At 37.0% G+C, this 15,011-nt stretch overlaps 1 protein-coding gene across 2 annotated transcripts in view; it reads left to right on the top strand.

The window, feature by feature from the left end:
* The window catches only part of DOCK2 (dedicator of cytokinesis 2), a 197,750-nt gene that overhangs the window by 181,493 nt on the left and 1,246 nt on the right, over positions 1–15,011 (top strand). For both annotated transcript variants that reach the window (XM_005442667.4, XM_055717969.1), the window contains exons 43-51: positions 327–411; positions 1,938–2,024; positions 2,316–2,492; positions 3,856–3,939; positions 6,973–7,110; positions 9,306–9,433; positions 11,176–11,356; positions 12,814–12,934; positions 13,940–14,082. In XM_005442667.4, the coding sequence (XP_005442724.2) occupies positions 327–411; positions 1,938–2,024; positions 2,316–2,492; positions 3,856–3,939; positions 6,973–7,110; positions 9,306–9,433; positions 11,176–11,356; positions 12,814–12,934; positions 13,940–14,082 (1,144 nt within the window). The remainder of the gene's footprint in view (positions 1–326; positions 412–1,937; positions 2,025–2,315; positions 2,493–3,855; positions 3,940–6,972; positions 7,111–9,305; positions 9,434–11,175; positions 11,357–12,813; positions 12,935–13,939; positions 14,083–15,011) is intronic.

The raw sequence follows: 15,011 nt of genomic DNA, 5'->3' as shown, positions 1-15,011 counted from the left end.
CAGCAAGAATATATGGAAGTAAAAATCTTTTCTTGACCTTCTTCTGTAGGTTTTAACATTAATCTGGAAGTTCTGAAATTTATGCCTGGAAATTATACCCCATTACAAGCTGAAGCTTAATAATTCTAAAATACTGTGTGATGACACTGATTTATAGATAAAGTAGTTGTCTCCTGAGTTCTCAGTGAAATGCTTTTTTTCTGACTAGAAAATTTGCTTTTAATTAAAAACTCAAGTGAATCAAAATGAAATATTTCACTGTGATAACAAGTTCCATAAATTTCTGAATTCTGTATTTTACAATAGTCTTTTTTTAAATCTTTTAGTTTTTATAAGTCCAACAACGTGCACCGATTCCACTACTCAAGACCAGTCAGAAAAGGATCTGTTGACCCTGAAAATGAATTTGCTGTAAGTAATTGAACGATAGGGTGATGGTTGCAGTTCCGGTAGCTGTGACTGACATTTGCTCTAGATCCTTTCTTAGTCTTGGAAGACTTGTTACAGACATCCTACCTCTAGGGTCTGGTTCCAAAAAAGAAAAAAAGCAAAATTTCTCTATTTTAGCACTATTTCTGTGCACTCAGTGATACATCACTGTGCCAGTTGCAGGTAAACATTATTTAGTTAAGTATGTTCAACACATTCGTGTTAAGCAGTAACATTTTCTGGCGCAGATTTTCATTATGAAACAAGATGACATCTAAATAAATATCAAATGATTTGCCTCTTGTAGTTTACAACACTTTTGTCAGCTGCCAGTTTGGCAATGAGAGGTGTGTGTTGTCTGCTTTCATTAGTCCCATAAAAACTTGACAGACTAGAGTGCTACCTTTGTCACATTTATTCCTATGCCTAATGGTGTACTGCTAAGAAATAGTCTTCATTGTTCAAATATTCTAGGAAATCTGCAATACCATAAATTATTTTTCCGTTTCATGCATAAAAATGTGCTAAGTTACTTTATTTTCATTTTACAGATAGCTGATATTTTATAGTTTGTCATGAAAACATCCAGTCTTTATGGCTAAAGCTGTGCTCTTGGGATATTAGTGGGAAAAGCCATTTATTTTTAAAAATTTACAATTTCAGCCATGTGTGTGCTGATTAGTAGCGTCAACAGTTTCATGTAAGGAGCTTCTCACCTTTTGTTCAGCTAAATGCTTCAGATGCAAACTTTTCTCTGACATCCCAGGTTTGCACTGCATTATTAAGACTCATGCTGCACATTGGCTTCCATTGCAAACTGTAGAGTTTTGAAACCATTTATGAATAAACCTTTAAATGGTTTTACAAAAATTAAATCGTTAATGTTTTCATTGCTGATGACAATAGATAATACGCATGGTTACTTCAGATACGTGGAAAATGGGGATAGTTGGACTATGTCTTCATTGCAATCATTGTTATGTTTCTCAGTACTGGCAGTTTAGGTCAACGGATACTGGTACAATAAGCAGCAGTAGTGTAAATGAACTAGTGGCATTTTAAAAGCCCAGCAGCTAGTCTTGTTTAAAGAGGAAAAAAAAAGGGGGGGGGCGGGGAGAGAATGCTGGCAACTTATTATTGGGCTATCACTGCTTTTCATTGCAGAAATACATTTGGGAAGTAATTGGGTAGAAGTGAGAACAGGTCATTTAGTCATAGTCATTCAATCTGTGACGGCAAAAATAGGATTAGATACTAAAAGATTCAAGGGCAATTTTCTTTTTCCTCTGCTTTGTGCAGGCTTTGTGCCTAAAAATGACCTAATCTGAAATCGGAAAAATTATTTGTGCAAATTGCTGTGCTAGATTAATTTTGCAGTGTCCTTTCATGCAAAAGTGTTCATATGTTTTCCATCTACATTCTTTTCACTCTGATATTTCAGAAGGCAGAAAAGATTAAAGTTTAAATCCTGAAGTATAATTTTCTCCCTGCTATGTTTTTTTTAATAGTCTATGTGGATTGAGAGAACATCGTTTGTTACAGCATACAAACTTCCTGGAATTTTACGATGGTTTGAGGTTGTCTCCATGTCACAGGTGTGTATCACCATGCCAAGAACCTGTAAAACTTGTATCTATATCAATCCCCATGCACAAAATAGTTTTCAAATTTATCACACTTGTTATTTATTTATTTTTATGTATACAAAGCTATTATTACTTCTGTTTTACCTTTGTATTAATAGGATCAATATATTTTACATCTAATTTATAAAGTCCTGAGAGAAATTAACAAATCTCTGTTGGTTAATATATGTGAAATTTTATAAAACCAAAAATACCTTTTAATATGTTTATAAACCTTAAAAGTCTTTTCTTTCTTTATAGACTACAATTAGTCCTTTAGAGAATGCTATTGAAACGATGTCCATGACAAATGAAAAAATTTTGATGATGATTAACCAATACCAGAATGATGAGAACCTTCCTATTAATCCACTTTCTATGCTTCTGAACGGAATTGTTGATCCAGCTGTTATGGGTGGCTTTGCTAAATATGAGAAGGTAAGAGCTTTTAAGTCAACGCAAAGAACATATTCAGATACATTATTTAATAATCCTCCCAGGTCCTTTGTTCAAACTGGCAGTGAAATGTGGGCTGGGAATATGAAAGACATAACTCCACTGATAAAGAGATCCTCATATTGTGGTGACATTTGTCTTTGAAAGCAGAAACTACAGACTGGAGTAATTGAAGCTCAAAATTAATTACTGTGTTAAGGGTTTTCATATACACGTGAGACATGGTACCCCTTTTGTAATGAAATAGGTGCTCTCACATCAAAGAATTTGATCTGAATTAAATGAATCAAGTTTATCCTACAGTAGGTCTAGAGTATTCAGATGTGGGTTATCAACTAAGCTGTCATCAGGTTTTCCCAGTAACTGCAGCCATTCTGTATAGCAGGGTTTGTTGTTAAAAAATGGCAATACAAATAAAAACTGTTCTGGTAATACAAGGAAAATGGAATGTCTTGAAGAACTGAACTGTAGAATATTTGTCTCTAAGGCTACCTTGTGAAGGTGGGGTGGGAGAGAAAGCTGGAATGTTAAAAGCTTATATAAATTTAAACTCTAAATTACTAATTATATTTTGGGGATGAAAATAAATGTGGGGGTACCCCACAGCCGTGGAGCTCAATTATTTCTGCCTGCCATTTCCTTATGGAAAACACGTGCCATGCTCAAGTAGGCTCAGCATGTCAGGTAGACTCAGAGAGTGTTGAAAAGACCCCATATATATGTGTGTGTATATACATACACGCATAAATTATATGTGGTAAGCATGGCATATTCTGGAGGAGTATGGCTTATGCTATGTTAGTCCTAAAATACCATTTTTTAGATATTTGGCAGTCACGGATATTGTTAGATACTATTTAGCTACATTCTTCTTTCATATCCGAGGGGGGGGGGGGAACCTTTGGGCAGTGAAAGGCAGTGTGTGTGCAGTTTCTGACTGCTTATCTACGACAGAGTTGAATTCCCTTATTGTGTAACACTGGCTAATGTCAGTAAGTAAGGTACTTGAATAAAACGATAATTTATCAGTGTAAATCATGATACTCCAAATTTGTGCCTTTTTCGTTTCAGTGCAAGCTTAATAAAACAGTAATCAGGTTTCATGGTAAGGGTCTCAAACTCAGAAGTGTTGGATAAAGACTGACTAAATTTGAACAAAAAAGAGCACCTCAGTTCTCAACTGATATAGTAAGGAATTATCACCAGCAGTATTTGGTTAAGGAGCATTTGTATGTCTCGTATTTGATGACCAATATCACAGTCACAACCTAGAGTCAGTGGAGTAATCACTGCATTCTTTACCTGTCAAAGCGATGGACTGATTTTTTTTTATTTTTTATCTCAGGCTTTCTTTACAGAAGAATATATCAGGGACCATCCAGAGGATCAAGAAAAGCTGAATAGACTCAAAGATCTAATTGCTTGGCAGGTAATTTCTTACTGAAAACAGTCATCTAAGGCTTCATCAGCTATTCCTTTTTTCTGTTCCTTTCTAGCAGGAGCAGGAGAACATAGCGCTTAGATGACTGTCATTTTTACTGGTTGGTTTTGGGTTTTGTTTGATTTTCGTGTTTTGTTTTGGTGTGTTTTTTTATAGTTTCCCCAAAGCAGGGAGGGTTAGAAGGTTATGAAGATTCTTATTACAAACTTCTTGTCTAGTTCTGGAATGAATTTGCGGGGTGTTTTTTGTTTTTTGGTGTGTGTTTGTTTGTTTGTTTTTTAATGGGACTCATAGTAAAATATTCTCTCAGGCTAAATCTTCCATTTTAGAGTATGTATAGTTGTAAATGACCATCTATTTATTATCCTATTTAGATATGAATAGTTTCCCTTAAGTAGGAAAAAGGACTTCAACCCTTTCAATTTTAATGTGCCTAAAAGGAAGCATGCATTCCATTACTAACACACTAAGATGACTGACAAAACAGCACAGCAATAGTTCCTTACCCTCTGATGTAGTATGTGATAAAATGTTCTTGGGGACCTAAGCAATGCTGTCCTTCAAGTTTTTTTAAAATCTGTGCCTAAACCAGAGAAATTGCTTAATTACAAAAATAACACTGTATTTCCTGAGGCATATATCATCATTATAGTATCTGTTAAGAGTTAGATGAAACACTACCCAAATCAGGGGAATTACCCATATATCTCCTTATGTCCCAGGGAAAATAGTTGACCAAAAAAGTACTTTGTAGAACACATAATTTGGTTTATCAGAACCCACATGTAGTGGGCTACATTTATGGTTAAAAGGGACAGGATTTCACACTCAGGTTGTGTATCTGGAGATAAAACTGACAGCGTGACAAGAAGTCATAAGGACTTCATGAACTTCTGGGAAAACAAGCACCTGCAAATATCAGATATTCTCTTGGGAAGTAACTCTTCCCTAGAGGTGGCTATTCACTGTTGTTGTGGGGGCGGGGGGGGGGAGGGGCAAGGGGGAGGGGGACAGTTCTTGCATTAGATGCCCTGTCCCCCGTCCCTGGAAACATTCAAGTCCAGGTTGGGTGGGCTCTGAGCAACCTGGTCTAGTTGCAGGTGTCCCAGCTCATTGCAGGGGGATGCACCAGGTGACCTGTAAAGGTCCCTTCCAACCCAATCTGTTTCATGACTCTATGATTCTATCTCTGTTTTGTAGATGAGAGACAGGAAGAATTAACCATTTATTCCCCTCTCAGCCTTGAAATGAGTCTTCCAAATAGTTTTAATGCAATTTTTTATACTATTTTCTTAATGTGTTTGAAGATTTTTCCTGTTTCATTTTGATTCATCTTAATTTGGTTATTAGTTTGAGTCACCAACCTTTACAACTTTCCTCTGCATTGTTGTCCACCACAGGCTCTGTATATGGTTGCTTTCTGACCATCAGAAGTACTCTGGATATAATGGTATACTTATACAGACCATAATACCATCTGGCCTTAGGAAATAAAATGGTAATTTATGGCTATCTATCCCTGTAAGTCCCTCTAAAGAGGACAAACAGATCTGTCTGTACTAGAAGGGCTTTAATATCATGTTTTTAAAAGTTATATTGAAATTGAGCTTCCATAAAATATGATAAAGTCAGTGCGTGGATCGATATATACAGTGTTATAGTTTTCATAGGGTCAGAACACAAAAAGGAAGCCCCAAACATTAATGCAACATCGCTCGAAGTCAATGGTAGAGCTGTTGGAAAAGGTCACAAGCAGAAGGTTGCTAAAAGTATGTTGCGTAAGTTTCATAAATCACCATCTTCAAAGACTGAAAAGTAATGCAATCTCTTTATATTTTAAAGAGAAGCAGTACAAAAGTTTCTTGTTGTGAATACATTTATTATTAATTAAACAGCATTTCTAAGTGTGCTGTCCATAATCTTTAAAGATAAAGATCCGTCTTTTTTGCTTTTGACTGGATATTATTACACTAATATAGGAGCAAACGTGATAGTAGCAATGTAATAGGAAAGGAAAACATTGTAAGGAAGGGATTATAAGAGTAGTATTACCGTCATATTCACTTAATAATTTTTTTTCTTTTTTTTTTTTTTATTTATTTGGTAAGCAAGGCATTTCTTCTGACAAAGGAGAAAGATTATTATTATTTTTAAGAAATTAGAGGGAGATATTTAATGAACAGATAGACCTTTTCCTAACCTTTTTATCAGGTGTTAATCCTTTTAGGAAGTAAGTACCCATAACTGTACTTCTCCATCCCTCGCCCCAGTTTAAAAAATTATATTATGTACCTTCTTTTAATTCTAGTAGGAAGAATCAGAGGTCTTAACCCCTTTGGCTACTTGTCACTGATCCCAGCCTAAAGGATGAGTGGCAAAAAAGAGAAGTGCAGGGGTAAAACTGAGCAAAGTCAGCCTGGTTAGTGCAAGCTGCTTCTGTTCATGGCTTGAGTTGTTCATTTTTCGTATTGAAGCATTAATTTATAAAGGAGAAAGGAAAAGGACACCTTCAGTAACCAGATACTAACATATTACATTGCTGCAGCAATTGTCGAAGTGATCACATGATTAAGCCCCCAGTAGATTGATTTGAACCTTTTCCAGTCGCTCAATCTTCCATTTGAAAGTGAAGTTAAAACTGTCTGCCTGGAGTCCACTGGGCAGGCACTTTCATAAGCGGGTGGGCCAGTAGTCTAAGAATTTTTTAAACTCTCACATGGTGTGTTTATTCTCATAAGGGATTAACATTAAAATACATTGAAGAGAGAAAGCGGTCACTATGAGGCAGCCAACATTCTTCAAAAATGGACTAAGAAAGCCAATTTTTCAAGAGCCTTTCCATCTTGTAGATTCTGCTAAAATCTGAGATCAACCAACAAATCTTTTTTTGCAAATCACAGTAGGAGTTTTGCAGTTGACTTAGCAGATACTGTAAATGGAGCTAGAGGGGTTGTCAGACTCGGTTTAATATTCTCTCTTTTTTTTTTTTTTTTTTTTTTTCCTTTTTTTTCCCTCTTTAAGATACCTTTCCTTGGGGCTGGAATTAAAATTCATGAAAGAAGAGTTTCTGATAATCTTCGTCCTTTCCATGACCGTATGGAGGAATGTTTCAAGCATTTAAAAGTCAAAGTGGAAAAACAGTATGGAGCCAGAGAATTGGTACTGCTCTCCTTTTAACCTCTGCTGCAATTTCTCTTTACTTAATACGCACCTTGTTCTTCTAAACGAAAGCACATAGTAAACTTTTGTTGCCTGTGGGTTTTCTTGTGATCTGAAGGTAGTAGGACCTGAGTTTTATAGTCAAAGAGTTGATTCATTTCTCTGACTTATCAAATATTCCTCATTCTGGAAGATTTGTAGTGTTTTATTATGTCTATTAAAAGTTGCAATTCTTTTCTGCCTTATTAAGGAAGTGAAAGCAAATTCTCATGTTTCTTCTCTTTGTAATTTTTCTTAGTGGCTTAGGGCTTTGATCTGCAATTGATGTCTCCCTGTGCTAGCCAATTCCAGCTGTGTTGTGAAGTAAAACCTACCATGTGTATAATACCATAAATATTAGTTGAGACCGAACTGCAATATATGGGAATTGAAGGATAGCTTCTAAACACAAACTCTCCAGACAATTCTTGAATAAAATAGTCTATCTGAGCTTCTGCAGGCTAGCAACAATGATGTTTTGTTTTGTGATTAAACACCAGTTGCTTTTGAAATTCTTTTATGTTGTTGCTTTGAGCATTGATAATTTTATAAATGGATTTATTTCTCTTGCCATAGAAGAAACAGCTAGTTTTGAACCTCAGTTTTGGATATTGTGTTGTGTTACACACCTATATCATGAAAATATTATATATTTATTTCAGTATGTTTTCCTTACTTTCAGTCCCATGCCACCATCCTTGCAATACTAAAGAGGCTGTAATCCACAATTAGCAATCTTGCCTAACACTTGAACCCCTCAGCACTCTTACAGATCAGCACTTAAAACCCCCACTATTTAAAACTGCCATTATACCATGTTTGACTCCCTGGTGGCTGGCCTGAGCTTTTTTATTAACAGCAAAGAAGGAGGGAAAAAAAAAAAAAAAAGAAGTTATGCTGCTGTTGTGTCTTTATTACAAGATTCTGGCCATTCAAAGGATAAGCAGCATGTAAACTCATTGCAAAACACTTCAAAATAATTCTTGCAACTACAAATTTTTCCAAGTTCTCTGCTAGATATCAGAGTCTTAGTGAGCAATGACATCAGAAGCAAAGTATCTGGGAATTTGGCATATGGAATTACACACAATTGTTTAATATTTTCTGGATAATAACAAAAACCTGTGCTTTAATATGAAATACTTTTTAAAGTTGTTCACATGTTTTTTATAGGATAGAAATTGAAGTAGGCTGGAAAAGTAGTTTATGGTATGCATACACTGGGAGATTCTCAAAAACCTCCCTCGTGTCATGACACTGTGATGAGCTAACTAGGGGGAGGCATGCCCATCCCAGGAAGTAATTGAACAGAAAAAGAGAGGTTTTAGATCCCGGAAGTCTCCCCTGAAGAAATAAAACAGTTCTAGAATTATCCAAGAAATGTGATCCTTGTCGCCACCTTGTTAACAAGAGTAACAGAAAAGCATTTGAAAATAAGTCAGATTGTTTCAGTTAACTTTGTCCCAGGCTGCAAGGCCTGAATAACCATCAACGCTAAGCTGAATACTTTCAGTGTGATAGCTAAATCTTCTTCAAGAAGATTTGGAGTGTCACGTCCTTTTCCTCCTTCCACTGCAGAAGGTGTTAACCTCAGGCTTTGCAGAGAGAGGTGCTGCGGCCTATACGGCATTGTGCAACATGGATACCCGATGACCTAGAGAATCCTCCTGTTCCTCCTGGCTAGCTATTAAAGAAATATTAATTTTCTCCAAAGGTTGCAAACATATAGTTAAAAAAGGATATATTAACATGTAAAGATGGCAGAAGCTGATGTATTGAAGATGGAGCAGGATTAGCGTCTTGGAGCAAGGACTAACTAAATCTATTTGCCCAAGCAAGTACTTCAGTGGTGTGCCTCAGGTCTGTTCAAAATAAGATCAGCAGACACTGTTTCTCTTGATTTCTTTTTCAAACATACAGTTAATTATGTCAGTTGTAGTCTACTTAGCTACTCACTGTATCATTGAGTTTGGGAGGCCTTAGAGTAAGAGTGCATGCCGACAGAAGATACAATCACAGTAATTAATGGTAGTAAACAACTGCTTTCATGCCAAATGTTAAAACACCTGTGCCATCTTCAAGACCTGATGAAAAGGGATGAATTAGGTTCACACAAAGTTGTTTGGTAGAACGTGTTTCTCCTTTCCATCCTATAGCCAGATTTTGACGACAAGAGAGTGGGACGGCCAAGATCAATGCTGAGATCCTACCGTCAGCTATCAGTTATTTCACTGACATCCATGAATTCGGACTGCAGTACTCCAAACAAAATTGCTTCAGAAAGGTTGGTTATGAATACAAAACAAATTTTCTTTCAGACCTGGTTTCTTAGTAGTTTCATGGAATGAAACTAAAAGATTTAAAAAAAGGCATTCAAGCACAAAGACCACTAGCAGTCTCTTCAGACTATGCCAACATTATTTTTAACTGTAGCTATTACTTCCTCCAGGCTTAAAGCTACAGTGTTTCAACCTTAATAGACAAAATATACTCGACTTTCACTGAAAAAAGTGGCATTTCATTTTCATAAACCAAGTATTTTAAAATGTAAATGACATTTCAAAAAATACAAAGATCCTGGGGGTTTTGCAAGTTTTTCTTTTAACTTAATTAGCATCTTTTTGCTTCTAAAAATTGGAAAGGAAGAGGACAGCCTTTACAAACTTACAAGTAAGGAGGTGGGACATACCAGTAAAGTCAGTTGTAACGTGAAATACTTTGCCTAATATGCTTTAACTGCAGCACTGGGAAACATAGAGACTTTTAAGTTTGAGAGAACATGTATAGGTATATTGACTAGCTTTTTCATCCACAAATGGTTTTGGTCACTTTGTAAATTATCCTTGGGACACTTAGGACTTCTTCCCAAACAAGGTGCATATAAAATTCATCTTGGTGGCCACTGTTCTTTAAACATCTGATCTTCCTTTTTGAGTAGTTCACTTTTAAAAATTAAATAGTCCAAAGGTGTGTAACTAACTTGGAAGTGTTTCTTCTGAAGATATCCCTGTATATTGCATGCTTGACTGTCAGTTCATTGTTTTTTTACTTAATTTTTCTGAGATGTCTAACAAAGATATGTAGTATCATACATTATGAGGTGTCCCAGGCTGCTCTTCCTGCCCCTCAGCTTCCACCCAGGACAGGAAGGCTGTAGCACACAAACATGAGCTGTGTCACATCTGCCAGCCCCACGTCTCTAGTAAAGCAGGACACCTCCTGTGGAACCAGTCAACATTTAACCAGCTCAGTCATGCACCTATTTTTAGTTCTTATGATGCTCATTTGTTTCTAGGAAGCATGGGTCAACAAATTCACCATACTACTTGATTTATCAATTTTTATGTTGCAAAATAAGTTCAGCCTCATGTTCAATAGGCTAATTACACCAGCAAAGAAGAGAATAAAGCCAGCACCTATTTAATATTTTTTATTTGGTGGGGGTTTTTGGTTTGGTTTTGGTTGTTTTTGTTTTGGTTTGGTGGTTGTTGTTGTTTTAAATGAAAAAATAGCCCATTTCTTAAACTGTAAAAACTAGAGGAAGACAGAAGGGAGATTTTTTATTTTTTTTTTTAATCACTGTGTATACACATTGTTGTCCAATATGGTGAAATAAATAGGAGGATGCATTTAAAACACGACAATAAATAGTAATACTCTGTTCTACTGTTTTCAACAACCAAAATAGCATGTTTTCTTCCAGCACCAGCACCACACATGAACTTGCCATAAGAGCTCTAACTGTTTAGTTTAGGTTCTTATGCTAATGCACAAATCTTTAAAAAGGGTTTTTCACTCCTGTTAATATTTTACATTCTTTGCAATGTTTTAAGGTGACATTATACCTCCTGAAGGCATCTTATACCTGAAGGTATCTACAGTTGCCAGCAATGGTTTGCAAGGCTGCATCGAAAGTCAAAGGAATAGATGACCTGCATTTATATTTAATGGGGAAATGACATCAGAATACCAGTGGCTTTTAAAATCCCACTCAGCAACTTGTACTTTTTTCTTTTTCTCCTGCAGCTTTGATCTGGAAGTAGTGCTACCAAAGCAAGTAAAAGCAGAATCAGAGGAGACTGCTCCGCAAATTAATCCTCACCCTGAAGTAAAGATGAGAAGGTCCAAAAAAAGAACAAAAAGAAGCAGTGTGGTGTTTGCTGATGAGAAGACAGCACCTGATATTTCTATCTCTGACATGAAATGTGTATGTCACTGAAGTAGCCTTTTATAATCCCTAAAAAAAAAGACATTACTCCTTTGCTTAGGAAAAAGATACCATAAAGAATGCCAGCTTGCCATAAAGGGGAATATGCAGGATGCAGAGATGATCTGCCCTGTCATGAATGAAACCTGCTGCAAGATGCTGAAGAGGAAACAAATCAGTGGCAAAATCAGAACATCTCCACTTGTTTATGATGACAGATAATATAGCCCTGAAACTGCAAATTCTGAAACTTGGTTAGCTTCAAATGGAGTACTGTGCTGGGAGGGTTAAGCTAGCTTTCCTGTGGAGAGGCAATTGACTGTGCTGACATTCCATGGCAGCTCCTTGCAGTCAGGGCTATTTCAAAAGTGATGAGCCTTGTACATTTTGTACCTTGTTGTGGAACATGCAGCTGTTAGGAAATTGCAAGATTGCAAACAGCGCTCCTTAAACGGTGCCAGACTGAGGTTTGGAAGCACTGGCATCTCTCGCTCCATAGATCATCTGAGTGCTTTTATTGCACTGCTAGATCATTAGAATGACTTATATAACTGACATTGAGGTTTGATGGGAGGTTTTTCTGGGGGTACTTAAATTCTCAGGAGACTTTTCTTCTTTTAGTATAAAAAGAAATAATAATAAAAATAATTGAAAGATGTCCTTTGATATACAAGCCCTATCTAAATTAAAATGCGAGGCAATAATAGAATGAAAAAAATTTGGAGGAATTGTCAAAGGCCGAGTGAATTCAGTAGAAAGCTAAGGTTCTTTTGGGAAACAAGGAGAATTTTATGGAGGACTATGATTGTCTTACACCACGTGTCCTCAAGCAAAAGAGAGATACAAAGCACAGTCATGCTCTGAGAAGCATTAATGTATAAAAATAAGCAACGCCTTTATCTTTTGGTTAGATTAGATAACACATACACCTAACTATGGGAATCTCACTGCATATTGAGTTACAGGATTTTCTTTTGCTTCAGAAAAATAGTGACAAGTCTCACAGCAGCCAAGCTGGTTATGTTAATTCAATACGGGAAAATGTTTTCAAAACTTCATTTTACTTTCTAGATCACAGTCAGAGGTGGCTGATGGTACTATTCCAAAGACACAGTAGGAGTCTCATCCTAGAGTTCCAGATTACAGAATCTCTTCTACCTATATTTTTTAGCGTAAGGTTTTTTCTATGTGGCATGAGAAATATTTATCTAGCTATAAACCATCTGCAAAATTGTTACATGTTTTTACCGGGTATGTAGTATTATATATGATACCCATTCTACTGCTTCAAGTTACTTTTATTGTTGGCTCAGAAAAAAAAACCATAAAGAAATCTGGTTAGGCATGATTGCTTATTATTTATTTTCTTCTATGCTTTTCACAAAAGATTATTTTGCTTAGATCTCTGTTGCTCATGTTGTAGTTCATCAGTAATGATATTTTTTTTTATTAAACAGCTGTCAAGGAAATATGAGTTCATGAGTGACACCAACCTCTCAGAACATGTAGTGGCACCTCAGAAAACATCTGTCCTCAAGCAGATGAGTTCTGTCAGTCGTTCTATGCCAACGATCCCAGGTAAGCTGCTTACAGTAAGCTGGGACCTCTGCAGTTCTTTATTACTACAAGAAAACAGCAGTAAAGGGTCTGTTCTAAGCAGGGCAGGTAGCTCTCTGTGTGGCTCTGTGCCAAAGATCAGAATTTAAGTGTGTGTTGAGCCTGTGAAGCTGGACTGCTGGTCCTGCTTGGTTACACTGTGCTGCCTAGTGCTAACGTGCAAATTCTGGCAGTGTTACTTGTGGAGCTCTGAATTTTGCTTCCTTTGCATAGTGCGGGCATTCCCCCTGCTTTGAAAGAGGCAGGGTTTATTCATCTCCCTGGCTTTGCAGGGTCTCACTTACAAGAAGCATGGGCTCCTGCAGTCTGCCCTCACAGCTGAGGGCAGCGTTTGAAACAGGAGGAAATGCTCTGAGCTTTGCTTTGGCAGATGCATGTCCCCAAAGGTTGCCCATAGTAGGGTTTCAACTTCTGCTTTTGACATTCAAGAGGAATCTCACAAGGCTCTCTCACGGCAAGAGGGAAGGGAAACAACATAACTGCCCAAGAGGAGACTGACAGCTGCGTGATACGGAAAAGGAAAGTGTAGCTGAAGGTGGAACTCAGTTCTGAGCCAGGATGTGAAGAGAAAATGTGCCCTATTCCAATATTCTTTACCTGCTACTTCTTCCATATCACATCCTGCTTCTTACTTTATCTGTCCCTCTCATTGTCCCTGCCTTTCCAGATGCCTGTAATGGACACTTCGCACAACCCAACAGACTGTCACAGCTCACTTCTTTTTCATGCATGCATCTGGGTTTTTTCTTCTTTGACCAGACTGGTTCATTTTTTTTTCACTCTTCAGTTTCAGTGTAATGAATTTTAGTGTTTCCCCATACTTATTTTTGTATTCTAAGGATATAGTTTAAAAATGTCTCCTTTCTAGTAACTGCAGTAGTTTGTTGCGTGGAATTCTGCTTTGTCTTACACTTTGGCTCTCCTTTTGTGGGTTTGTTTTGTGCAACCACTGTTTCTCTTTTAAAGGATTAACTCTGTCTGTCTGCCCTGTGGCACCTGATGAAATAATTGCATCACATAGGTTGAGTCAACCAGTGTTTCCTTCCACCTCAGATGGTGAGAAGAAAACCTTCAAAAAAAAGAAAGTGAACCAGCTATTTAAAACAATGGTAAGTTCTCTGGGGTGGGGGTGGGGAAGAAAGTGTTACCTCTTTAAAAGGTCTATGCTCTGAAAATTATGTCATTAAAAAAATAATCACAATTTTAATTTTTATTACTTCTCTCGTCAGAGAGAGGAGTGGATGCTCTATAGAGATGCAAAAATTTGCTTCTGCTCGTGCTCTGTGGAATGCACAGGTACAGCTGCACGTTTGAGGCAGGCTCGGCACGCAGTTCCGCGCGTGCACCACGAGAGGTCTCGTGTGACCGACTGATTTTGCTCTCATTTGCTTTCGATCACGTTTATTAGCAAAAGAGGAAAGCAATTAATTGTTTCTTGTTCGGTTTAATTACATGGGGCAGCTAGCCCTAGCATCAGGGCAAGGTCAGCACAGCATCTATAGCAAAGCGCGCACAGGGTGAGGCAGTTCTGAGGTCAGAGTTGCTTATTTGAAAGTAGAAATTGTGGCTTACCCTGGAGACGTTACTGCAGCCTAAAGCAGGTTATCTTCATTTAATGTAGGAAAACGTTCACGGATTTCTGCAGAAATTTCACAAAATTAAAACTATTATATTTAATTTGGTATTTGAAAGGAAACAATTAATATTCAGTGCAGATATGAAAATTCAAAGGTTTTAAAGTCTTTCTGTTGTTTCAGATAGTTGGAGGGTGACAGTGCACGTGCTGGTAGCTGCTGATATGCACACTGCATAAGCATTCTGTGGCACTTGTAATATTTTACATGTCAACTTTTTGCTGATCTTTCAAAACAAAGGTTGATTTTTTTAAAATATTTTTTTTTCACCCCTCTGGTGAATAGGTTTAATTTTCATCCATTAGTTTCTGCAGGTTTTTTTTTAAATATAGATGTTGCTCTATGGTCCTTAAAGGCACTCTTTAGGAAAATCTGCATTTAGATGTGTTCATAATTTTGGGATT

The sequence above is a fragment of the Falco cherrug genome, chromosome 8 (assembly GCF_023634085.1).
Source record: "Falco cherrug isolate bFalChe1 chromosome 8, bFalChe1.pri, whole genome shotgun sequence".
Lineage (NCBI taxonomy): Eukaryota > Metazoa > Chordata > Aves > Falconiformes > Falconidae > Falco > Falco cherrug.
Note: the sequence above shows the minus strand (reverse complement) of the source record. Positions and strands in the feature narration are given on the sequence as shown.